This window comes from Condylura cristata, unplaced genomic scaffold (assembly GCF_000260355.1).
Source record: "Condylura cristata isolate star-nosed mole 26May11 unplaced genomic scaffold, ConCri1.0 scaffold00022, whole genome shotgun sequence".
Lineage (NCBI taxonomy): Eukaryota > Metazoa > Chordata > Mammalia > Eulipotyphla > Talpidae > Condylura > Condylura cristata.
Genome location: NW_004567123.1, coordinates 4,554,737 through 4,581,207, shown reverse-complemented (window position 1 = coordinate 4,581,207; position 26,471 = coordinate 4,554,737). Strand labels below are relative to the sequence as shown.

Sequence of the window (26,471 nt, the reverse complement as noted above, 5' to 3'; positions counted from 1 at the left end):
GGTTGATAGAAAGTCTGTTTGCATCCATAATAAGAAATAGTATCATGGTCATTTTATTGAATGTTCATATATTTACTCAATAGCACAGAGCTAGGAAAATGTGTCACACTGTCATATATGGGGTATAAGAACACAGAAAGAAACAGGTTTCTTCTCAGGCTTCTTGTTGATTTACACATACACTTAAATAAGCAAAGAGGGAACACTAGATCATTTGGTTAAGAATGTTCGAATTTGGCTATAAATCCCCATTTGACTGTAGTTAAAGTGAGCTTTTGTTTCACATTATAAAGATGCTTTTCTCTATGCACTCCTGCCAAAGCATGTATCGGGAGAAACTCCAAGCATAAAAGCAGAGTTCTGCTAGGAGCTGGGTTCTGGTTTTCAGTGTGTAAAATCTGGGTGTGAAGTTCAAGTGTAAAGGATTTTAGAAAGTCTTGAAATGACTCAAGTGCTGTTTTGGGGGCAAATAAGACATATGTAGACCATGTTATTATTAACCTACATCTGTAATTTATTTACTTATTTATTTCTATTCTTTATTTATTTCTATTCTTTCCAGTTTAAATATTGTAAATGTGCCTTTAAAAATATTGTTTTTACAGTTTAAATTCTAGATGTCTCTACAGTTGAAATATCCTGAGTTGGTTTTACCAAAACTGCTAAGATTTCATAAATGTCAAAGAAATGAAGATTACCGTGTTCAGTTTTTCTCTCCCAATTTTTAAAAATTGGGTAACGTTAATATTTAAAACATGGTCTATCATGGTGCATGCATTTCAGTAATCATAAATCCAACTTATAATTTAGTACTAATCTAAGTCAATGCAAAATAGTTCCCTCACCCCCACTTTATGGCCTCATCCTTTTGTTTTAAAACACTATTCCCAATAGAGGTACAGTGGAAATAGCTGTGACTTTCACAAACAGAACCTTTACATCAGCACTCAGTTGCCCCTTAAATGACATTTTTATCTATGTGCCTTCTTAAAGCAGCTCGTGCCAAACACGAAAAGGTTAACAGGACGCAGATAACACAGCTTAATGGGGTCAAATCAAGCTGATTCATGATCACTATGGAGAAGAATATCCTCCTGGGGAAAATACTTGTACTGAAAAATCCCATAAACCAAACCACTTGTTTATCTGTCATTCCCACAGAGATAGTAATGTAATTACTCTCGTAATTATCTTCATTAGTGTCAGGCATTATCTACAATTCATTCCTCTGCTCAAAGAGTATGTTTGTTTATTTGCTGATTTTTTCCCCCTCTCCGACTTGGCTAGGTTCAGATTTTTGTATTTGTAAAGCCGCACGCAGCATCTGTGCCGAACGGCTCTGACATTCTCTCCCCTAAAATAGAGATTGCTGTCTTTCAGTTCCAGAGCTCCTACGCCCACTCCCTGACATCCGCCCTTCATTACTTGGTTCCCGTGCGACCACGACGACAGATTGTCTATCCTCTGGAAAAACTTGGCATCAACGCTCCATCAAAGGAGGTCTCCAAGGATCCGGTGGGTAACAGGGCGGCAGCAGGCAGGGAGGCGCAGTGCCAGCTCACGCGGGCGTGGCAGATGGGTGGCAGCTCTGTCTTTGCGGAGCAGACTGCTTCTTAATTACAGGGAGCCTGGCGCTCGTGCCCTTACAGGGGTGGGCTGTGGCAGTTCCCCTGCAGACCTCTCTCAGGTGGTTATTTCACAGGAAACTTAAAATCGGCACCACATGGTTTCTGGGGTGAGAGATCCCTTAGGGAGTGGCTGTCACTTCCTGGGACAAGGGGCCTACAGTCAGCCTCCCCGCATATTTATTTCCTTTCCTTTCCCTCAAAGGCAGATTCCCAGCTCCATCCGTGTTATGCCTTAAAGCCCAAAGGGGCATTCACAACGCAGACAAAGCTGACAGAGGAAATAGTGTTGGCAGCATTTGAGATGCCTGAGTCGTAAGCTGAGTCTGCTTAGCAACTTTGTGGAGTTCGAATGATGAACAGGAGCATATTCACTACCCTAGAGGAGGGAAGGGGGTGTGACCTTAAAGTGAATGGCTTCAGGACACTCTTACTTCCAAAACAGAAAAAGGGACTGAGGCAGAACCTGGATTTCACTTCCGATGGAAATATGTATGTGTATGTACACACAGACATTTTCAGTAACATAACTGGAAAACATGATTTTGTAAGCTGACTTACATGTAGCTCTGCAATGTTTGGATACACAGCCTCATCAGTAAGTTGAAAAAACTTTTCCCAGTGGGGGGGGGGGGGTTGTCCTTGAGGCAAAAGAAAAAAAGAATGTGTAAAATCTCAAATCACCAAATGTTTACCAGTGAATTGCTCATCAGAACTAGATACAAGACTCAAATCAGCAATTGGGGGACACATAGCACAGCAGCAAGTGCCACAGTCCGCTACTTTTATATCATAGAGGTGCACAGAGGCCTCAGCCAAAGCCCCTCTTAGAATCAGTTACTGGAAATGAGGCTGTATTCACCCCTACATGTATTGTTATATTTGTAAAATAAAAAATAAATGTATGGGTCCAGGAAGAGCTTGCCCCTGTTCCTGAAGGTGCAGCCCACTCTTCCTTGCTTTGGAAAAAAAGTTCTTTTCTTTTTTAAAGATTTATTAATTTATGTATACAGAGCTGGGGTACAAGCCAGAGGTGCAGGGGTGGTGAGAGGATTCACCTGAGACAGAGTGGGGAACAGACCAGGCAGATCTACAAAGTACACTGCTGAGGGGAGCAGCGGGAAGGTCAGGAGAGGTCTGCCAGGCCATCACCTCTGGGGCCCAGAATCAAGCTGGCACCGAAGCAGCTGCGGCTGGCTTTTAGTGCTGTGTCCTAACTGGTTGCGCCACCAGGGAGGGCCCAGCATTTATTTTCTAATAACTTTTAGAATTATATTTGAGTAGAGACAACACAAATAATTCTTTAATTTGGAAATGTTAAGCATATCAAAAATAGAATTATGCAAAGGAAGATCTGTGTTGAGGGGCCTAACTTTTTATGTATATACAATGATAGTTTTATAAAAAGTAAATTCCTGAAAATGTGAGACTAGCAAATAAGGTAAAATTCAAGTCTAGTTATTTTGTTCTTAACTTGAACAAACATATAATTACTCTGCCCAATAACCATAAAAACTTCTTAAAGCTTCTCTCAGTCCCTACACTTCATGGAGCAGATGGATCCCCAGCTCAGATCACACACTGAGAAGCTTCAAAACTCCCACATACCCAGAATTCAGCTTCAATAATTCTCAACTCTTCGCCAATACACTCCTCCCCACCTCTCTCTCCATCTTCCCTCATCCCCATTTACCCTTTTTCCTATGTTATTTAAGCAAACTGCAGATATATTTCGGTCAGAATCAAGGTGTGCTTTTAGGTTGTACAGTCCACAGCGTTACAGCTTATGCTCTATCTACTTTGGAGGAAAGCATGCTAGAGTCCACAGGGAGCATCTTTGGGATGGACCACCAAGTGGACTGTGTTTGTATGGAGATGGTGGAGATGGACTTCCTGGAATGAGAGCCAAGTGCCACCTGTTTGGTATAAAGAGGGTGTGTTGGGGTGAGAGAGTGTGGCTTCATCTGTGTCTGTCACTGAAAGTCACCTTGCCTAAAATAATGCTGACCTCAGGCAGAGGAGCTGCTGGTAGAAGGTATCTGGATACAGCTTCTGTGTCAGATCAGAGCAAGGATGAGAGATGCTTTCCTTTGCAGCCACTGCTGAGACACCTTCAAGTTTGGCCAGACCATACGACCAAGCAGGAGATGCCCTCACATGTCAGTGGCAGCCCTTGGCTTTGGCTCTGAATGTCAATACTCTAGCATAAGTGGTGGGCTGGAGAGGAGGGGAGGAATACATAGCTGTTGCATGACTATCAAGAACAGTCTTTTTTCTAAACACCAGGAACTCCCATCCCCCCCTCCAAGAATCTCCGAGTTAGGTAACCTAGAGGTAAACTAGAGTTGCAGGTGGGATAAAAAACACAAAGAAAACATTTTGCTTCATTTAAACAATACTATTGCTTCTTCCCAGGTCGATAGGAGTTGAAATCTTTGCTTACATTTAATAACCTTTTCTGTGGTCATCTCAGTGTGCTGTGTCCCCCAGAGTCCTGTTTTATTTCAGCACAGAGCAGAGGGTCGGTTGTTGAAGTCCCTGGTGCAGGGAGACAAGTCACTCAGCAGATCTATGGGGTGATGCTCGGGCCTCGCATGTCTTGTGGTGGTGTTTATTGTATTGGTGAATTTTGACTTTTGAAGATGTGCTGTTATGGCTACTTTGATCTTATACCTAAGAAGATTTTAGTAAGTAAAGTTTTAGCATTAGCAAGCAAGATTTTGTAACAATTTTAAAGTCTTAAAGTTTGATCAAAGGATTATCAAGTAAAATGCTGCATTTTAATAATTTTTAAAAATTATTATACGTCAATACATTTATTTAAAATTTTCCTCTAACATTTAGACAATTATAATAAATAAGGGAAATTAGCTAAAACAAGGTGAGTCAAATAGAAAATTTTTAGGAGGAATGTCTAGAGTCTTACATTGATTTCTTAGCAGAGCAATAGCATTATGGCCATTGCACTGGGATTGAATAATTGCCATCACTAAATGGGTTCCCTTTTTTTCCTCCTTGCAGTTTTCCCAGCACATGGAGCTTTATATGGACCCTTCAGCTCCCTCATCATCTCTGCACATTTCTCTCACTGGGCACTTGCCTTTCATACCTTTTATCCTATTTAAACCATCTGAGAGTGACCATCCATTCCCTAGTGCTCACCTAGGAAGCCAGTCTTCAGGGGAACAGATCATTCCAGGCATGAGTAATGGGATAGAAAGCGTTTCATCTCGGTGGGTTGCCAATTTAAATCTGGCACAAGTCAGCAGTGATTGAAATTCATCACCTTGTGAGAGGGAAAGGTGTTTCCCCCTCCCCACCCCAAGGCTCTGGTAGTTTCTGCCTGGTTTGGATGATAGGTGCCACAGTGCCTTCCCTAGCCTTTCTATTAATTGACAATGACCCTATATCAGGGGTCACATAAGGAAGGACCTGGGAAACATGCAGATGGTTTTTATCACATGTGAAAATGTAGGGTTAGGTCCCAGAGTTTCCTCATAGTAGTGCCATAGTCAACCAGTGTAACTTCATAGACAGGAGAGCATGAAAGGGACCTGGCAGATTCAGATGGTTTTTATCACATGTGAAAATGTGGGGTTAGGTCCCAGAGTTTCCTCATAGTAGTGCCATAGTCAACCAGTGTAACTTCATAGACAGGAGAGCATGAAAGGGACCTGGCAGATTCATCTCTTAGCTTGAATGGGCTGACCTGGCCTGTGCATTTTCATTCTAAGAATTGTTCTGATGGAATTTTTTATGATATTAATCAACTTTATGCATCATTTATTTAAGCCATAAAATTAACATTAATCACTTCAGTAAGAATTATAATCTTACACATAGGGAGCTCAGAATTTGATTGAATGAATTGAATAGCCACATTAGTGAAGACTGTAGAACAAGTAGACCCATTTACTTTGAGGTGGTTCTCTGTACAAACCTGTTTTCTTTCCTTCCTGCATTTTCTAGAGGGATTTAGAGAGGACTGTGATACAGTCCTTGCCCTCAAAGAGCTTTCAATCTAGTGTTAATATTTAACATGGGATTACTTGTTCCCCTTACTAGTTCTAGGTCCCTGGTAAAGAATAACCACACCGAGATTAGTCCCATTTTACAGAATCTCTCAGGGAGAATGTCTTTGGTCAGACACACTGTTCCCTTTTGTCTTAAGTCACTCTTACTGGAAAATCTGCTTTGAACTTAAACAGCTTTTACCTTATTTCATTATCAATAAGTGAATCACCCCTTCAATCATCCACTTCAATCACTTTAACTCTTCAATCACTTTAACTCTTCACCTTGTTTTATGATGTTCATAAAATTATAGTGTGAATGCTCCTCGCTCAAAAAAAAAAAAAAAAGGATGGCTACATCAATTCATCCTTTTCCTAAAGAATTGTATTTCAGTGTAATAAGGGCCTGTTGTCATTTTTCTGTCGTTGTTTATTAGTGATGATCTATTTAAATCTCCACTAATGAATTCTTTGAGGCCTCCATTTTGCCTTTGTCCTTGTACAAAGAAAAATGACGGTTTATTTACCACCACCACCCCCCTTCTCAGAGCTAAGTGCTGGCCCGCTTTTTCTTGGTATGTGATCTCTCAGGAAGATGTCGCTCACTGGCATTCAGTTACCCTTTGAATTGCCCCTTTTCATCTCTGCTGTTCTTCCCCAGTCCAGCTATAATTACCATCTGATGGACTGTTACTGGATACTGTTTCACTTGTACATCTGCTGCCCTAGGAAATTGCATTATTCTCCCAGCACCTGCTAGATTTTCCCCAGCTTAATTGTTTCTCAACTCCTTCCTTCAACTTGGAAATTCTCACTGCCTGTTAGACTCCTTTGGTTGTACTTGTGGGTAGGGAGTGTGTGTGTGTGTGTGTGTGTGTGGGTGTGTGTGTGTGTAAATCAGTCTTTTAACACTTCCTTGGAAGAGGTTTCCACAAATGCATGCCCATAGTTTTCAGCACCATATTTGCTCTGATCATTATTAATGTGACCATGGTGATATTTTCTTGAAATGAAATGAACCCACTTTAAATAACCACTATGAATCAGGTTTGCTTTTTAGTTATCTCTCAGCCATTTCGTAAGCATTATGGGAAGCACCTATGGGAAGTAATAAGTGCATAATTTCTTCCTATATATTGTGAATCCTTCAAGATTCTTAGGATAATTTACTTAAATTCCTGTGTGAGCTCCTTTTTTCCCCTCTCCAAATGAAAAATATAATTTCTAACTCTCTGAACACTGTCTACTACTGTAGGTGGTGTCTATGCATATATCAACATGACATGTAAATCAGCAGTATTCTTTCTGCTATCATAATCACTCCCTCATCGAAGAGGTACAGAGTAAACAACAAAAATGACAACTACTAAGAACATGTATAGAGCTCATGGTAAAGGCTTCCCATGTGTTAACTCACTTAATCAACTTGCATCAGCACTTGTAAGTAGTTACTGATGCCGTCATCCTCAGGGTACCTAATGAAAACAGACTTGCCAGAAATTAAGGAAAATAGATTGCCCAAGGGCTAATTAACAGACAGAGCTTCAAATCCAGGCAGCTGGATGCCAAAACCACTCTATACATACTCCTGTGGAAAAATTGATGGACTGCTGTCATGACTCACTGTCAGGAAACCAAGCCACAAAAAAGGAAGATACTTGACATAGACCTTTTGGTATCTCCCAGATCTTTGGTCCCAGCTATTTAATCAAAAGATGACCCACAGATAATTAACTTTACCTCAGAGTAATCTGGCTTTTTCTTTGACTGAGTCACCCACTTGTAATTTTGATCAGTTGCCAGCCTGACCCTGACCGTATTTGACTGTGAAGGAACAGGCTTCTAGGTCCAGATTGGCTGATCAGGCATCAGTGGGTGGACACAGGCATCAGTGGTTGGACACCATTTGATCCAGGGAGTCTTCACTTCTGGATCCTCTTGTTGTGACAAACCTTTCAGAATTATAGTGGTGGCTGTCGGGAAAGGAGGGAAGCAATTATAATTCCAGAGTAGGTTACACTGTGAATGGGTTCGCAGTGTTCTTAGAAAGTGCCCAAGTAAATGCCCCTGGTTGAGTGATTGAAGAGGGTGGACAAGATGTGTGTTATTGGTGTGATCAACAAGCCTTGGACACTCTAGAAATTGGGCGCCAATAGATGAGCAAAACGAGTTGTTTAGAGAAGGAATTGTGAAAAGTAAAGTGACTTTTTAAACTCTTAGTGTTATCAAAAGTAATCAATCCCACATTTTATTCTTATTTTCTAGAATAGATGTTATAATTCAATCTATCTCTCCTTTATTGAATTACAAATCATGTACCATACAATTTATCCTTTTAAATCGTATGATTTATTGGCTTTTAATATACAGATTTGGGCAAGCGTCACCACTATCTAATTGTAGAACATTTTGTCATCCCCAAAAGATAGCCCCTCGTTTTCACTCCCATATTATCACAGTCCACCCTACACAATTTACTTTCTGTTCCAAAATTCTAATAATTTGCATACCCTGGACACTTTGTATACATAAAATTATAAAAACGTGGCATTTGTGACTGGTTTCCTTCACTTAGCTTATTTTTAAGGTTCTTCCATTGTGCAGCATGTAGCAGGACTTAATTCCCTTCTTTTGGTGAATAATATTCTGCTGTATGAACCTATTACACTTTATTTATTCATCAGCTGATGAGCATTTGAGTTGTTTCCACTATTTGGCTCTATCAATAATGTGAACATTTATGCACAGTTTTGTTTGTTTGTTTTTTTAAAGATTTATTTGTTTATTCATATGGAACTGGGGTACAGGCCAGAGATGTGGAGGGTGAGAGGATTCATCAGAGACAGAGAGGGGAGCAGAACAGGCAGATCAATGAAATACACTGCTGAGGGGAGCAGCAGGCGGGTCAGGAGAGGTCTGCCTCGCCGTGTGGAGCTCTTCCGGGGCAGGTGGGAATCGAACTCATGCAGAAGTGGCTTTAGCTTCTTAGTGCTGTGCTTTAACCCGCTGCGCCACCAGGGAGGGCCTTTGCACAGTTTTTTATGTGGATATATGGTTCTCATTTATCTTGAGCTTGTATACATAGGTAGCGAATTGCTAGGTCATGTGGTTAACGATTTAACATTTTCAGAAAGTAGCAAACTATCTTCCAAAGTGCACATACCATTTTATAGTCGCTCATTCTTAAGTCATCTCAAGCATACCTGCTAGTAAATGGTGAAGTTCTGGCCAACTCAAGGCCATGGATGGGCAAGTTGCCAACAATTCTTTCATTTCAGGAGTGGCGCTTTCCTACCATCTGACAGCGAGACCACCTTGTTCATGTATTTGCCAGCATCTCACCAGTGAAACCTTCAGTTATTCTAAACGCAGAAATTTTTCTAAAATATAATCTTTTCTGCTCTTATCTTCCCCTCTTCACTCTGGTTCATCAGCCTCCTGTGGGTAGCATGGATATTTAGAGGAACTCCAGCTGCAGAGAAAATGCTCATCCAAACCATAGGAGTGAAATGGAGGACTTTCTGATAGTTTAAGCCACCAGCATGTTCTTTGTTTCAGTTCACCTTTACTAGTGTTACTGTTCTATACTGTCACAGCTCCCAGCAGGAAAAAGAAAAAAAAAAAAAACTAAATAAAAAAAGTTGATATTTTCCTGTATGCTGATCAGGTTCTTGCTACCACCCAGTAGGAGGGAGAAAAAATGCATTCTGTTCCCTGCAGAGCTAGGGTAATGAATGCCACTGAGGTCCAGAAGTGCCTCGGGATACATCAGCTGCCTGCTGCCATCTCTGGAAGGCTGCAGCTACACAGGCTCCAGGGTGGACCTGGGTCTCTGGGGCAGGAACTGGCCTTTGCAACTAAGTGGCTTCCTCCAAGTCAGTCTTCAGGGAGGAAGGGCCAGGCAAAGCCAACAGGAAGCCTTGCTTTGTGTCTTTTAAAGTAGCTAGGGATATAAAATGACAAAGGGGACAATTAGAGCTGCAGATGCTGACTAGGGCAGTTACGATTTTCCCCTTGACTTAAAAAATAAAACTGGCATGCCCAATACAATACCTATTTATGGTAGGAATCTCAAGAAAAAACAGAAGAAAGAAAAATCAGTAAAACCTGAAATTCTCTATGTATGGAATACCTTTGTTAATATTTTGGCATTTTTACTTTAGATTTTTTTTCTACGGAAAGCAAGAAGAAAATATAGAGTCATATGTACATTGTGTTTTGAAACATACTGTTTTACTTAATAGCTATGCATAGCTTTGCTGTTACCAGGTGTTCCGAAGTGTCTTTTTCACCGGTTGATTGAGGATGCTCTCTGGGCTGCTGTGTGTTGCCATCTGTCCTGGGTTTCCACAGTTGTCTGTGTGTCATTTTCTCCATGTTGTGGTGTGGGAAGCTGGAACTAGGAGAGCTGAGTTGTGGAGCTGAACATTAGGCTAGCGAGACGTGGGTATTAACAGGATGTGTGTTCACGGTGGCCAGGTTCTGTGGAAAATAGACAAGCCCCATGAATTTTCAGGTCAATTTTTGGAGTCACTCCAAATCACAAAACATGGTCTTAATTCCATCCAAGATTAGAACCCCACTCCCCCACCGAAGGCTCTTATTTGTAGGAAAACTGCATTGGGGAGAATGAGAATGGGAGAGTTCATCTCTGCATAATTCACCGTGACCCCACTGATTTAGCATCTACTCAGCTGATTACTATTTAGTCTTATAAAATGAAAAACATGTCTGTTTCTTCTTATTTAGCTATATTCCTGGTCCTTCTGAAATTGGAGAGAGGACATTTGGGGGAGCAAGCCAGTGTATACTGGACCACCGCTTTCTTGGGATGGGTCCTGCTCCATTGCCTGGGTCCCTTTGAAGCTACATCACAGGGAGCTTTCCTCTGGTCTCCCACAAAGCAGGGAATACTCTCTAGCTTTGCAGGCTAAGTGGTATTTGCCCCTAGAGGTGACCATACAGGTCTCTAAAACCCAGCCTTTGTGGCTCAACAGACTGCTTTGTGAACCCTTTTCCCTTTGGCTTATCCAAGACCTGCTGGTCTGCTTGTGGTCTCCTTTAAATTCTTCAGCAGGGGGCCCTCCCAGGTGTGCAGTAGGTTAAAGCACAGCACTATGAAGCTATTCCCAGCCACTGAAGCACAAGTCCTGGCCACAGAGGTGACCCACATGGCCCAGCAGACCTCTCCTGACCTGCCCACTTCACCCCTCAGCAGTGTATTTAAGTACATCTGCATGTTCTGCTCCCCACTCTGTCTATGGTGAATCCTCTCACCCCCTGCACTTCTGGCCTGTACCCGAGTTCTTGTGTGCATAACTAAACAAATCTTTAAAAAAATAAATTTTCCAGCAGGCATCACTCAGTTATCCACTGTGTCTTCTAGCTTTGGGAATTTAGGGGTGGAGGTCTGTGGTTACCCCAAACCCTTTTCTTATGACTTAAGGTAAACCCTTACCTCTTCTCCAAGGGGTCAGATGAAATGCTATCTATGTTGCATCAACAGTTAAATATTCTCCAGAAAAATTCTGTTTTATATCCATTTGTTCCAACCCGTTGATATAATCCTTGTGAATAAGGACTTTAAAACTCATTTAACCAGTGCCTGCCACAGAAGGAGTTCCTCTGGAATGTAGCATCCAGTATCTTCATGTCTCAGATACCCTTGGTGGCATCCACTTGCCCAAAGCCATATAGCTGCTTGGTGAAAGCCCTGGGGCTGCAAAATCTAGTTCACTAATGTTGGTTATTTCAAATTTGTTGTTTTTTAAACATTTATTTTATTAACTTATGTATACAAGAACTGGGGTGGAGGCCAGAGGTAAGGGGGAGGCGAGATGATTCACCAGAGACAGCGTGTGGAGCAGAACAGGTGGATTGATTGAAATAAACTCCTGAGGGGGGTAGTGGGCAAGGCAGGAGAGGTCTGCATGCCATGTGGGTCACCTCCATGGCTGGGGATCAAACTCAGGCTGCAGTAGCTGGCTATCACTTGATAGCACTGAGAGTTAACCCCTGTGCCACCAGGGAGCCCCTGGTCATTTAGGTTTTTATCCACATCTTTGTCATTATCGACAATGGTGCCGTGTCCATCCTTATTATTTCTGTATACATGTCATGTTTTTTTAATCCATCTTTACAGATGGATAAAGCTACTATTTCTTTAATCAAAATGCCTTGTTTTAGAAATTAAAAATGAAAACTTGTGACTCCTCACTTTAAAAAATTTCACTCTACCATGTGTTGCTTTAAGTAACTATCAGCATGCAGAGAGCCCTCAATTTTTACTCTGGTTTTTTAGACAAATATACAAATGGTCAATGGTCTTTTAAGTTCTCATTTTCCTCTAACTGAACTGAATCTCTACTTTGAAACTTCTTTCCACCTAATGTCAGAGAAAAGTAATCTCTGTCAATTTCAGGCCAATTTAAGCATTTCATGTTTAAATTGTCTTCTCGAGACTTTTCCCTCTTACATTTTTCAGGAGGAGAAACATCTCTGTTCTCAGAAATTTGTGCAGTCTCATGGCATTGTAGAGGGGAGGGCAAGGGTGGGTAGGATGTTATGTGGTGTGGTGTGTGCTTGGTTACTTCCTGTCCACATAAGCGTCACTGGATTTCTGAGCTTCAGCTTCTCCTCAAAATCTCTTATTTGACTCCAAGGTCTCTGGCTAAATCTTACTGTTAGTCATCAGGCATTCTCTCGTCACAGTCTTGAGATCCTCCTGGGTTCCCAGGGCCAAATGTGTGCCTTCTTCCATTCCCTCTCCAACCCCCTTGCCTCTCTCCCTCCTGGGTCAGCACATGACCTGATTCATCTCTTTTCCTGCCCTGGCACCACCCTCATTCATCTCAGCCCTTCTTAGGACAAGTGTATGTACATCTCCATGAGGCACTCATTGGCTCTTCTAAGCCCGTATCTTCTAGAACCCGTATTCTCTGTGGGAATTCTGCCATTTTCTTCGCTTTTAAGATTTTAATAAGAAAGGAGACATATTCATCTCTTTTTTCCTCCAAATTTCCTCCTCTTTCTACTCTTGGGAGTACAGACTCTCCTGTCACTCTTGGGACTATAGACTCTTGAAATCTCTCTCTGAGGCATCAACTCTGACTTTTGATATTCAGAAGTCAAGTTTTGACACTCAAAAAGTCAGTATCTCTTTTATCAAAAAAAACAAAAGTTGGCCCTCCCTGGTGGCGCAGCGGGTTAAAGCACTGCACTAAGAAGCTTAAGCCACTTCCGCATGAGTTCGATTGCCGCCTGCCCCAGAGGAGATCCACATGGCGAGGCAGACCTCTCCTGACCCGCCCGCTGCTCCCCTCAGCAGTGTACTTCGTCTATCTGCCTGTTCTGCTCCCCATTCTTTCTCTGGTGAATCCTCTCTCCCTCCGCATCTCTGGCCTGTACCCCAGTTCTGTATGAATAAATAAATAAATCTTTAAAAAAAAGTTTTGGAATTTTATAATGAAAACTCGTGATTTTTGACTTTAAAAAGACATAACCTATATGTGCTTTGAAATGAAGCAAATGAAGAACCAACCTGCTTTTCTTTGCCTCATAGCTGAGGTCCTCTGGCTTAATGGCTCATCAGGGGTCAAGGGTCAGCAGGGATTTGGCAGGAAGAAACACTCATGCTAATATAAGCTAGCATCTCATTATAATAACAGTACTTTTTAAAAGATTTATTTATTTATGCATACAGAACTGGTGTAGGGGCCAGAGATGCAGAAATGGTGAGAGGATTCACCAGAGACAGAATGGGGAGCAGAAAAGGCAGATTGATAAAGCACACTGCTGAGGGGAGCAGCGGGTGGGTCAGGATAGGTCTGCCATACCATGTGGGTCACCTGCCTGGCTGCGGATTGAACTCATGAAGCAACTGCGGTTAGTTTTGTCATTTTGCACTTGAACCCATTGTGCCACTGGGGAGGGCCCTAATAACAGTATTATACACAAGGATTGCAGACAAAGATGTCCCTTTGGGGACTGGTTTGCTCCCTCTCACCCATGAAGGAATTATAAAAAAACTGTTTCATTCATTGTGCAGTGATTTTACATCAACAAATGCCTATGTCATTAAGTGTTAGGAGTCTACCTTTCAGGCTTTTCATGAAAACTTTTAGATGTTGTATCTTGTTAGTGAATTCTAGTTCAAAGTATAGGATATGCTCTTGGAAAATGTGAAAGACTGGGGAAGGGAGAACCCAGGAACCTTGAGAAGTTTTACTTTCCAATTGAATTCATATATATTACAAATCATCACAATTTAGTAATTTTCATAAAGCAGTCTAAGTTACTATTATTATTTACATATTCCCCAAGTCTGAATGGAAATGGCATTGCTGTTCCATTAAATAGGAACAGCAAAGAATTAAATAGGCTTTGGAAACTGAGGGCCTTTTTGTTGCTCTGAGCAGCCCTGTGCTGACATAGCCCAGGGAGTACAGTTTAACCTCCACCTGTGTGTTGTTCCCATTAGAGAAACATCAAGAAACCCTCAGTCCTCCATTGTCACACTGCTGTTTTCTGTGGTTGAACCTTTACCCTGTATGATACCTCAAGACTATTATTAAGCTTAGTCAAGATTATTGATGGCCTAGTCTCCATAGTAACCAACTTAACAAGCAAGAAGAAAACAAAAGGGATGATTTAAAAATGGGGGGAGGAGGAGTGTCAAATAAATACGGTATAAAAATTGTGTGGGAGCCATAAAATAGTTTTTTATTACTACTTGTTTGAGCTGTCAAACATTACTCAACCACAGTATGGACAATCTACATCATTCAGGCAGTTGAAACCCATGGTAATGTCCAGGTTTTGTTTTGTTTGTTTGTTTGTTTTGTTTTGTTTTTAAACATAACTTAGTGCATTGAAATAATCACCATAGTAGTCCTTATAAATGCGGTTTTTATGATAGTTTATGTATTTAACCCAAAGAAGCTGTGCTTCCAGGAAGCCAGTCTCAGGCAAACACTTTTTGGTCACCATAGTGAAGAGCTACTGGCCAGAATCACTCCATTTTACTCCCTTCTGCTGAGTTTTATGGTGCTGTGCCCACGAAACTAGAGTTAATACTGATTTCAAAGTTTTAATCTGGTGTTACCTATCACAAGTTGCAATTGTAAGCAGACCGCAAAGATGGTTTGATAGTGTTCCATGGAATTATTTACAACTGATGGTTTATTTAACTGGTTTACTAGACAGCCTCACTCCCCACAAACTGGGTCTTGACTCTCTGTTGGCAGGATCAGGTCAACAGCCCTGGGGCATGTCACTTCTAGCAGCTTACAACTCCTTTCATGTCATCAATAGAGACAGACAGATCCACAGACAGATGGACACTGAGGCGATTACCCCAAAGGCAGTAGCAGATGCCAGGGGCTGACGGAGTCTGGGCGTTTGGGCTTAACTCCACACCCAGTCCTTTGCTTTTCTCATGTCTCTGGCTGTTATTCCTGTATCTCATGGGGGGGTGGGGAGGGTAGGTGCCTGGCTCTACCCCGAAGCGTGAGGTTCTGCCATTTTCCGTTTCACTATGTTTTGCTCTATAAGAGCTGTCTGCTCAGGAGGATGCTGCCTGGGTCCAAGAATCCTTGGCCCCACTTGGGGAGCCACACTGAGATCCAGGTTCCATTGAGCATTAAAAGAGATGGAACACAAGTGGCCTGGCTTCTCCTTCCCAGCTGGCCTACCCTTTGGGGTCCCATCCCCACTGGAGAGCAGATGGGGGATTCAGTCTGCCAGGCCCAAATTCCAAAAGAATTTTCAGACTCTGAGTAATCAAATGCTTTTTGATTTTTGTTATTTAGCTATGAATATTATTTCAACTATATAGAAATATGCATGACAAAACCAGGAAGTGTGTGTTGGTGCACTATAATGTAGCTGTTCTCATACACACACACACACACACACACACACACACATATAACAGTTGTTATTTTTAGAATTAATTTTTTTCTGAATTGCCTTTGCAAAATAAAATATAACAAAACATTAGGTAGTTGAATGAGACTAACTTGTCTCATAGTTTTCAGATAAAAGAAATATGCTAAAAGTAAGACAATGAAGAAAAGTCATGAGAAATATGAATAATAGTTAACAACTGTTAAATGTTGTATGTGAAAGACATTCTTTCTAAGAATTAGCTTGTTTAATCTCTTCAGTCATCCGTGGTCTAGGAATTCTTCTTATTGCCATTCTATAGATGAGAATACTGAGGCTCAAGGAAATTTGGTCATTTCCAATAATATAAATACAACTGATATACCATAGTTAGATTTCAAACCCAAGTCTTCTCTTATGCTTCCTATTGCATGCCTCTCTCTCTCTTTCTCACTCACACACACACACACACACACACACACACACACACAGCACACAGCACACAATCACCATCCAAACACAGTGCCAGAGAAACTTGAATTCTGTATTCCAAACACTTCTGCATAGATTCACCTATAACACAGCCTGATTCTGATTCTGGAGCTCTCTTCCTCACCCTGTCCCTCTGGCCATGTTCTCCAAGGGCCTGGTGGGTTTGTTTCTCCCTGACCATGCGTCTCTACTGCAGCACAGCTTTCTGTTTTTCGTCCAGCACCCTGAAGCACACCAGCACACCAGAGTTCCACCTACCATTCTTGGGCTCTCTCCCTCGCCCTTTGTGGACAGTCCTGTCTAAGCTGTAGGTTTATCCCATCCTTGACAATGGACACCTGCATCCTAGTAGGGGAGGCAGACAATGGAGAGAGAGAAAAGGAAGCTCCATGGCTGCAAGAGGAAAGTCAGGGGTGGTTAGAGCAGTGGGAAATGCGGAACACATCTCTGTAAGGGTCCTTTAACCACGGGCTCCTCTGATGGGACAGAGAGGTCATGTAATGCCAAGAAGGATGGAGCCCATGTCTTTTTTTCTTCATGCCTCTCAGAAACCCAGCCTTCCTGAGCCTGCCTCTTGCTTCTCATGTGAACATATACCCAACTGATGCAGAAGTGCTGCTTTGACTTTTATTTCAGTCATTGTAAAAGCATTTCATGTAAGAAACCCAGCAGGTGTAATTAAAACATTTCAAATTATGTTTCTGAAACAAACCTTTCATTTCTTTTTAACTGTCCACAGCTTGCTCAAAGCATAACTAGAGCTGTGTGGTGACAATTTTCCTTGAAGTGACAATTTTTATTTTTAAAATAGGGAGAGAAACACTAGTGGGCTCAGATAAGAGCTTTGAATTTCAGGTATCCAAATGCTTGGAAGTGGTTATCTTACCTAAATGGCAGTGGACCTCCCAGGAATTCCTCGGGAGGGCATGTGTCTGTTTAAGCCAAGATGACAAAGTAACTGCTATTTTGAAGGCTCTACTTAACAGATGTATAGAGTATAGAAATCTATGTATTATTAAATAATTCTTTATAATATGCTCAAGAATAAGCAGTTTCTAAGCCTGTTTATGTTCTCACCATCTGGGTGCATTCTGTCACCCATCTGTTTCATGTAATTATGTAATTATCAATATAAAGAAAGAATAGGTGATATAATTAACAAGAAAAACTGATCCACACTGAAGAGTAAAAATGACATGCATCTGTTGAATTGCTTTTTGTTTCTCTTCCTTCATTGTTAACTGTTTTTTCATTTCACAGTTGCATTCAGGCTGTTGGTTTGTATCACACTCAGGAGAGCTGTTTATACCACGGTGCAACTGCACCCTTTCTCTCTCTCTCTCTCTCACCAACCCCCCACACCTCCCCCCCACACAAACACACCCCTCTGAAGGCAGGATGATTAATAAAGTATAGGAATGGACTGGATACAACATTGAGAGAACTGTGCAAGACCTTATTGGTTTTATTTATTGATTCTGTACCTCAGGAACAGCCCTGAAAGTTATTTCCAGACCATGTAATATAACAGCTAGAACTCTAGGAAATATTTAAATTCACTAATTTAAATTAGTGACAGATGGACGAACAGGGTGAGTATGCAGCCTTTCATAGGATTTTGAATGGAAATTGCTTTAAAAGAATTCCCCTACTTCATGCTTTGTTTTAACATCAAGACACAAGAATACATGTTAGTTCATAGTAGTACAAAAATCCCAGTGGATTAGGTTGACTTCACACCATTCCACTCGAGTTAGTCACTGGAGTGGTTCCTTATGTAATGGAGATTTGTGGGTATGCATGTGGAACTTGGGCAACTTCCCGCCACTGTGATGTCTCTCTGCTACTTAAGGATGGCAATGGAGGGTGAGTGACCTCCTACCCCTATCACCTGAATGGACTCTGAGGTTCTTCCTCTGTGACTTGGCATCCACAGAAGTTGTGTCAGAGTACTTGTGGAGGGACTGCACAGTAATCTCTCCATGTCTATGACATTCTAACCCCACTCCAAGTACAACCTTCAAGGACAGGGACTCCCCACAAAGGTTCTCCCCAGGCCTTGACAAAACCTTGAACTTCAGGCCTAAGGCACGCAGACGGGCCCACTTAGAAGACAGGCAATATGAGAGATAAAGGTACTGAAACCTTGGCACTTTCACTGAGGACTCAATGATCAGGAACAGGGCTCCCACCTGCACCTGTTTTGCAGCCCATCTTCACCCCCTTTTTGCAGCATTACACCTTCCAAAGAGCTACACCTGCTTGTAGTTAAGGAAATATGCCTGGAAGCAAGAGAGAGAGTTGAGAAAAGGGAGCTTTCAAGTGTCGCAAGCCATAAAACTACACAACAGCTCTGTATTCTCAGGTTTAAGGAATAAACCCTCACATACAAGCTGAGCTAGAAGTTCTAACTCAGCCGTCTGACTTCTGTTGAAAGCTATTTGTTTAAAAAAACAAAAACAAGTGCTGCTCACTAACTGGAATTCTCTGTTTCCTTTATTTAGATGATCATTTTAAAATGTTGTGCCTGTTTTTTGGGAATCCACTCTTCTCATAGAATCCCATGCCAGAGCCTCATGTCATGGGCTAGGCTCAGCTTGCTGGTTGACCTACTGCACACAGTGGCAAAGGCAGCCACTGGCTCTACATTTGCATTGTTTTTTATCCAGGAAGAAAATAAATAACTCATTCCCACCTAGTTTTCACTTTGTTCCTTTGAATCAAACAGTATTTTTTGATAAATCCTGCATGTAAAATAATGACCCCCCCCCAATTTATCTGTATTTTCAGTTGTTATTTCCATGGATTATTTTTTCCTTTAAAAAGTGGATACCCATATAACAAGAATATAGGAGATTACTGGACACCCTGTGGGGAGACTATTTTAATGGAGTAAGTAATAAGGATGAATGTGGCTAGATTACTCAAGGGACTTGGGTGGTTTTGACTTTATATTTACTTGTTTTCTTAATACAAAATTAAAGTGACTTAATTGCAACCATAACTGACTAATCCATTAAGGATTTTAACGGAAAGAATGCTATTTGAGTCTTAACGAACCTTCTTTTGTCATTACTACTTTTGAAAAGCTTTCAACAAAGAATTTTTTTCAAGAAACATTTCAGTTTATATTTTTGAGTCCTTTTTTAAACAAAAGAACATAGAGTGAATGTCCCTCAAAAGAATTATAAAAGAGCTATTTACATATATATATGTATATATAATATTTAGCTAAAAAAATTTAAATCCATGTGTTCTATACCAAATCGTATTAAAAACCATTAAAGCTTAGACTAAATGGTTTTCATTTAACTCTCCAAAAGTGGCATTAATTTTTCAAGTGGTAACTGTTGCTTAAGATGCTATTGTGCCTGTGTGATAAATGTTTAATGATTTGGTAGTACATGCATGGCTTAAAATCCATTATTTATTGCACCTTTGCTTGCCTGGCAAAGGTGACGATTTTATAGCCCCAGCAGTCATGCAAACACATTTATACCAAACCGACGACTGATAATAAATTTCCTTACTGTAAATGTCAGTGGGTTTCATGTGTCGCTGCCATTACATCTTGTTTGGAAGCTGAATGCTACACAGTTATGGGAGGCGCCAGATGGTGTCATTAACACGAATGCTGGGACTGTTTACTGCTGACGTGCACATGAGAAATGAAAAGTGCAGGGCCTGTCTTTGCGCTGAAGCCTGATGTCAGTGGTGCACAGGTGTAAAGACAGTACAACATATTTGCTTATTCCCTTCCATCCCACCAAGAGAGATTTTAGGGTAGCTTTTGAAAAATAGTTTGTGTTGAATATGTAGAGTGGAGTGAGCAAAGGGGAATATTTTCCCAAAGATTCTTCTTTGATTCTGTATGTGAAGTCTCAGACACCCTAAAATCACACTTGCCATCCCAAAGGTAGTTTCTCCAGGAGTGTCAAGCCAGCTCCCCTTTTAGTCCTCCCAGGCATGGCAAGGCCTTTTGTGCTAATTAATTACAGCAGGATTGCTATTGCTCTTTGTATGTGTGTTGTAACTGCAGGTATTTTACATACTTAATATTTTAGAAATTTTCCACTGAGAGTATGAAAGTGTTGTTTCTAAAAAGTGCTTTCAAAATAATTAACAGTTGATGTAAAGGAAGAGAAAACAGAACCTGGAAATTTTTTGTTCCAAGTATTTCCATGCGATGGGTTCTTCTTTTCTTAACTAGCAGTGGAGCCAAGGCCTTTACTTCCCCTGATCTGATGTGAAACAGTGGAATGGCTGACATTAGTCTCCAAGTTTATTAAGATGCATCTAAATTTTTAATAAGTGACAATGGCCACTCCCATTTATTGTATTTCAGCTTCCTTCCTGTTGAAGTTTCTGCTTAGTTCTCTGCTAAGCTGTCTTTTCATTTTTATTTTCATTTTAAAAGAAGCTGGATTTATTTTATTTCTCCCTACAAGTCTTTCCCTTGAACTAAGAGGTTCTGCCATTGATCCCGAGTTCAAAACTTCTTTGAACTTGTTTTTAGCTTTAGTATATTCCGTAGGAACTTTCAGAAAGGCTTATTCTCTCAAAACAATCATTGTGCATTGCTTTTTGCACAATGACAAGTAAACTTTTTGGTGTGTAGAATTTTAAAGTCATGTGAAAGAGAATCCAAGCCATTGTTTGCATTGAGATGAAAGATGTTTAATTTCTCCAAAATCACTCAAACCTACAATCAATGTTAACAGAAATAATGAACCTGTTTGAAAGACTAAAAGTATGCATGAAGCCACACCTTGAAAATTAAAAACAAAGTTATGTAATTTAGTTTGCTTACAGGAAGTGTAAGTGTGCACCAAACATATTCAGATGTGATAATAAAGAAGTGGTAGGGAGTCAGCAAGATTGAAAAGTTGAATCTGTAGAGCAGAGCAGGACTCATTTGGACAGACGTTATCAGGGAAATGAGTTCTTTTCTTCCACTGCTGTCATTTTCCTAGCAAATGAACCAGAGGCCTAAACCAGCAGTGCAAATAGCCATGTACCCAAGATGAGCAAACAGCTTATTCCCTGGGAAATAGAAAGCTGTCATCTTACTCTGTGCCAGAGGTGGGAGGTGGCAACATGGACACAATTACCATCAGCTTTTTCTTCTAGACTTCTCTCATTGACCCCCTGCTTCTTTGTTTCCCTTCTATGTCTTCTTCTGATGTTGCCCATGCCTTCTGCTTTCTCAGGATATCACCTGCATGTTCATTTACAGAGACTATGCTGTATTTCAGTCGGATTTGTTGTCCTTCCAGACATTCCTAGTGGCTTTTCCCTCTGATCCAGAAAATTGTTCTCTCCCTTGCACACCTGGAACTATCTTACTGGTTCATCTGCATCCAGTTCAACTGTCACTTTCTCTAAGAAGCCTGCCCTGATTTACACCTCACCTGATTCCATGGCTTTCCAGATGAGTTCAAATCTTTCTAGGCAGCACAGCCTAACTGCTGAATCATGAGCTAAATGAATGCTTGTTCTGTTTGTGCGTTTAATTTACTGAGTGTAGGGCTGGTTTGTTATATAGCAATAACTGTCCAGTATAGTGACTTTATCACATGTTACTTGTTTACATCTGTCTCCTGATCTAACAAGATTCCTAAAAGATAGGAACTGAGTCTCATTCTTATCTCAACACTTAGGACAGTGCTTCATACATGGTAGATGTTGACTGTGGCTTTGTTAAGTTGCAATTGTTGAAGTTTTGACACTAGGATTTCAAATATCATAATACTGAATTCATTATCCTGATGTTTTCAGAATAGCTTCACAAGACTCTCCCTGGTGGCATAACGGGTTAAGCAGCACTATGAAGCTAGCCACAACCACTTCAGCACAAGTTGGATCCCCGGCCAGGGTGGTGACCCACATGGCGTGGCAGACCTCTCCTGACCTACCTGCTGCTCCCCTCAACAGTGTATATTGTCGATCTGCCTGTTCTGTTCTCTACTCTGTCTCCGGTGAAGCCTCTAAATGCCCCTGCATCTCTGGCCTATACCCCAGTTCCGTATGCATAAGTAAATAAATCTTTTTTTTTTTTTTTAAAGAATAACTTCACATGTCCAACTACTTTCTATCCCAGCAAGTTAAATTGTTCTTGTTATAATTTTGATTTTTTCCCCAAGAGTTGCTTCTCTGGCTGGAGAAATGCTCTATAACATAGTGAATCTTTGCTGTTTGTTTACAAGTTACTTCTATTGGAGTAAGTGTAGATCTAATCTACTTTTAGGATATTAATTGCAAAATATTTAAAAGCTAGAGCTAAGCATCAAGTATTCAGGCATCTCTGATAAATCATTGTTGCAACTTTTATGATATGACTAGAAAGAGAAGGATGGCCTCTTTCTTCAAGCATATGTTCATACATATGATGTTCCTCACATTCTCCGTAAACCTTCCCCTCTCTCTCATTCTTTTTTAGGATGGGAAAATAACCAACAATACAATATTTTATTTAACTAAATCTCGAAGATAGCCATCTGTGTGCATTTAGTGCATTTCTCTGATTTCCTTACCTAATTACCAAGAAGACATTCAGAGTCAAATTCCATATTATAAAATATGCACATATGAATTTTAGATTTAATATATGGAGGACCATTTTTGTCCTTGCATACTGGTAGGAAAATGCTATTATTTCAGAGAGGCATTGTTTAGCAGGAAGAATACCTTCCATAATCTTTTTATTTGAGTGGTTTAAGAACCTTTGGGGCCACATCTTCATTTTATTCTATTACAAGTGGTTGTAGTAGAATTTGAGAATTGTAAGAAGTTGAGAATGATTGGGCAACAAGATATTAAGTCAATGAGGATTTTTAAAAGATGTATTTATTTATGCATGCAGAACTGGGGTACAGGCCAGAGATGCAGGGACGGTGAGAAGATTCACCAGAGACAGTGGGGAGCAGAATAGGTAGATGGATGAAGTACACCGCAAGAGGAGTAGTGGGTTAGGAGAGGTCTTTCGTGCCATGTGGATCACACCCTGGCCTGGGATCAAACTTGCAGTTAAGGGGCTATGACTCACTTGCAGTGCTACGCTTTAACACTTTGCGCTACCAGAGAGGGCTGTCAATGAAGTTTTTTCTAGAGCACATATGTGATGCAGTAATTTGAACTTTTAGAACAATGCAAATTAAGCATTTGATTCTGCAGACATTTCCTTATATGGATTTGCTTTATTCCTGTCTTTTTGTGTGCACTCATGCCAGAGAAGTCTTTTTCTCTACTTGTGGCTGACACGGTATCAAAGATGATACCTGGAGTACCAAATAGCTGACACATAGCAGGCAGGATTCAATTAGTATGATGGCAGGGGCTCAGAAGACATTTCTAAGCACTTGACACTACTTAAGGTAGGGAAGTAGGGACAGGAGTGCTTTGAGGTTAGTTATCTTTTTGCACATGCTAGCTTGTGATGAATCTCTGTGTCTCTGAAAATCCAGGGATGGATCTTCCTTGCCAGACACTACTTCAAGGCAATCAGATTTTTGTTTTTAAAAGATTTATTTATTTACTCATACAGAACTGCCAGAGATATGGTGGGTGAGAGGCTTCACCAGAGACAGAGTGGGGAGCAGAACAGGCAGATCAATGAAGTACATTGCTGAGGGGAGCAGCGGGCGGGTCAGGAGAGGTCTGCCTCACCATGTGGATTTTCTCCGGGGCAGGCGGGAATCGAACTCAGGCTTAAGCTTCTTAGTGCAGTGCTTTAACCTGCTGCGCCACAAGGGAGGGCCCGGCAATCATATTTTTAATGACTATATGGGCTACTTGTTTAGGACTTATTTAATTAAAAACAAGTGATTTAATCAACTTTGTCAAGCTAGGATGGCATGAGTTATTAGATATACCTGGATTTTGTGTACTCTTAAGAAAAAAAATGTGGCCAATTAAACTGTGACACAATGTCTTAATGAGAGTCCTGAATAGCATATGAATCAGTCTTACAGGTCTTATTATTTTGAAATTTCTTTTATTATTTGAAGAGAGACATTGATGGTTCCTTCCGTTGCATTGTTTGCTGTGTGATGGGAAAAAACTTTGCATGTGCCTTCAGTAACCAAATGTAATGTGGCTTCACCTACTTGTGGGTATCTATCATCCTTTATTTGTTCCCATAAAGCACTAGATTGTTGCATTGCAAGAAAATATGGAATTACAGCCATTCTTCCAATGACTAATATTTGCTTCACTAATATCAAATCTGCACCCTGCTGCTCAGTTTCTGGGCCTTTATGGGAACACAATAAGTGTTCATTTCAATGCTAGATCATGCTGCAATCTTTTGGAAGACACTGTCAGCAGCAGTTAAACTCAACACATGTTGTACGCATAATGCACACAACTCTCCGGAAATTATGAATAAACAGCTATGATCAAATCACCCAGGCTCAGCAAAGGATGACTGTGTCACTGTTGCTTTGGTTAAGATGACAGTAACTGTGAAGTTGGTTTCAAGAATGCTAACATGTGAATAAATGTGCATCCTAGCTTTGATGAGATGCAGTAAAGTCACTCTACTTTCGAAAACTTTTGTTTGAAATAAATATGTATAAGAATGTTCCAGTTGAATATAATAGGGTGGCAATAATTATTTGAAAGACTTATTTATTTATGCATACAACCCTGGGGTACAGGCCAGAGTTACAGGGGCAGTGAGAGGATTGGCCAGAAATAGAGTGGGGAGCAGAACAGGCCGACTGCTTGAGGGGAGCAGTGGGGGGATCAGTGTGGTGCTTTAACCTGCTGTGCCACCAGGGAGGGCTGGATGGCAATGATTTTAACTTTTAAAAATATTTGCAAAATAATGGTAGTAGTTGTGAGAGTATATGGATATAGGAAGAATGGAACAGTTGGAGTTGATAAGAGAAATATAAGAAAAATGTAAGCTAAAGAAATTTACTCATTGAATTATACCTGTTTAAGAAATTTACAGCAGAAACTATTAGTTGCCCCTCCAGTACCCATTTCTCCCTTTAGCCTTAGTAATGATGCCTCAGTTGTAGTCAAGTGTACCTAATAAGGGAACACGTGTCACTCTCCTCATGCCTGTCTGGCATGATCACATGACCAAGTTTTGGACACTGAAATGGAAGCAAAAGTAAATTAGAATGGGAAGGCTGCTTAAAAGGAGGGACTAAACTGGGAGACAAGGTTTATTTTCTTTTCTCCCTTCTCCATCCCGATACCTGGAATGAGGATATGATGTCTGGCATCCCAGTAGCCATTCTGCACCATCCTAGAGGATAGAAATCTTGCACCAGGACAGGGAAACAGACAAGTAGAAGACGTCTGGTCTTCAATAAGTTTCTGACACTGTCTCAGTAGTTCTAGATGATGTATTTCCAGATTGAGTTGCATAAGAGAAAAATTATCTTTTGTTCTGTTTAAGCTACTGTTTTCTGTTTATGCAGGGTTTTCTGTTGTATGTTGTATGTATCCTAGCCTTAATTGATATAGGAAAACTTTTCATCAAGGATTCAATACATGTAGGAGAATGACATAGAATCTATTAAGTTCCCACTGTTTGCCTAGGACAGTATGAAGGATGTAAAGGAACTAAAGGCATCATTGTTGTTAAAGATAAAAAATAAGTCCTTATGGGTTGTATTACTAAAAATTTTGCAGAGCCAAACTTAATGCTTCATTCATTTTCAAAACATCCCAACTGGAATGTGTCTGTTGCAGTGGTGGGAATGCTACACTATCAGACTGTGACAATAATCATAGCTCACTCTCTGCCCAATGTTGCACAATGTTGCCCAACGTTGCTCTTTCTTTCCTGTGTGAAGAATGCAAGCTAGAAAGTGCCCTTAATCATCATTGCTCTCACAGATACCTAGAGAGTTTGCATTTTCTGAAGTATCAGAGCTACAAAAAGTGTTCCGAGGCAACAAAGAGGAAAGATAAGTGAATCCTTCCTGAAACAAAGCTTACACCATGTCAAACCTTATTTTTTGGTGACAAAAAAATAAGTAAATGGAACTACATCAAACTAAAAAAAGTACACGGGGAAAGAAGCCATCATCAAGATGAAAAGGTAACCTACTTAGAGGAGAATGCAAATCATACATCTAAACAGGAATTACTGTCCAAAATATATTAAGAATTCATACCATTTAGTAACAAACAACTGGATTAAAAAGTGGGCAAAAGATCTGAATAAACATGTCCAAAAAAGATACAGAGAAGGCCAATACTGGGGCCCTCCCTGGTGGCATAATAGGTTAAAATGTAGTACTGTGAAGCTTGCAGCAGCTGCTTCAGTGCAAGTTCCATCCCTGGCCAGGGGATGACCCTAGCATAGCAGACCTCCCCTAACCCACCTGCTGCTCTCTTCAGCAGTGTACTATTCCCTGCTCTCCCTCTGGTGAATCCTCTCAGTGATCTTGCACCTCTGGTCTGTACCCCAGTTCTGTGGGCATAAACAAATAAA

At 40.8% G+C, this 26,471-nt stretch overlaps 1 protein-coding gene across 1 annotated transcript in view; it reads left to right on the top strand.

Annotated features, from left to right (window-relative positions):
* CFAP61 (cilia and flagella associated protein 61) overlaps positions 1–26,471 on the top strand; it is a 267,799-nt gene that overhangs the window by 114,076 nt on the left and 127,252 nt on the right. Inside the window, exon 17 of the mRNA XM_004687139.2 lies at positions 1,381–1,515. Within this exon, the coding sequence (XP_004687196.1) occupies positions 1,381–1,515 (135 nt within the window). The remainder of the gene's footprint in view (positions 1–1,380; positions 1,516–26,471) is intronic.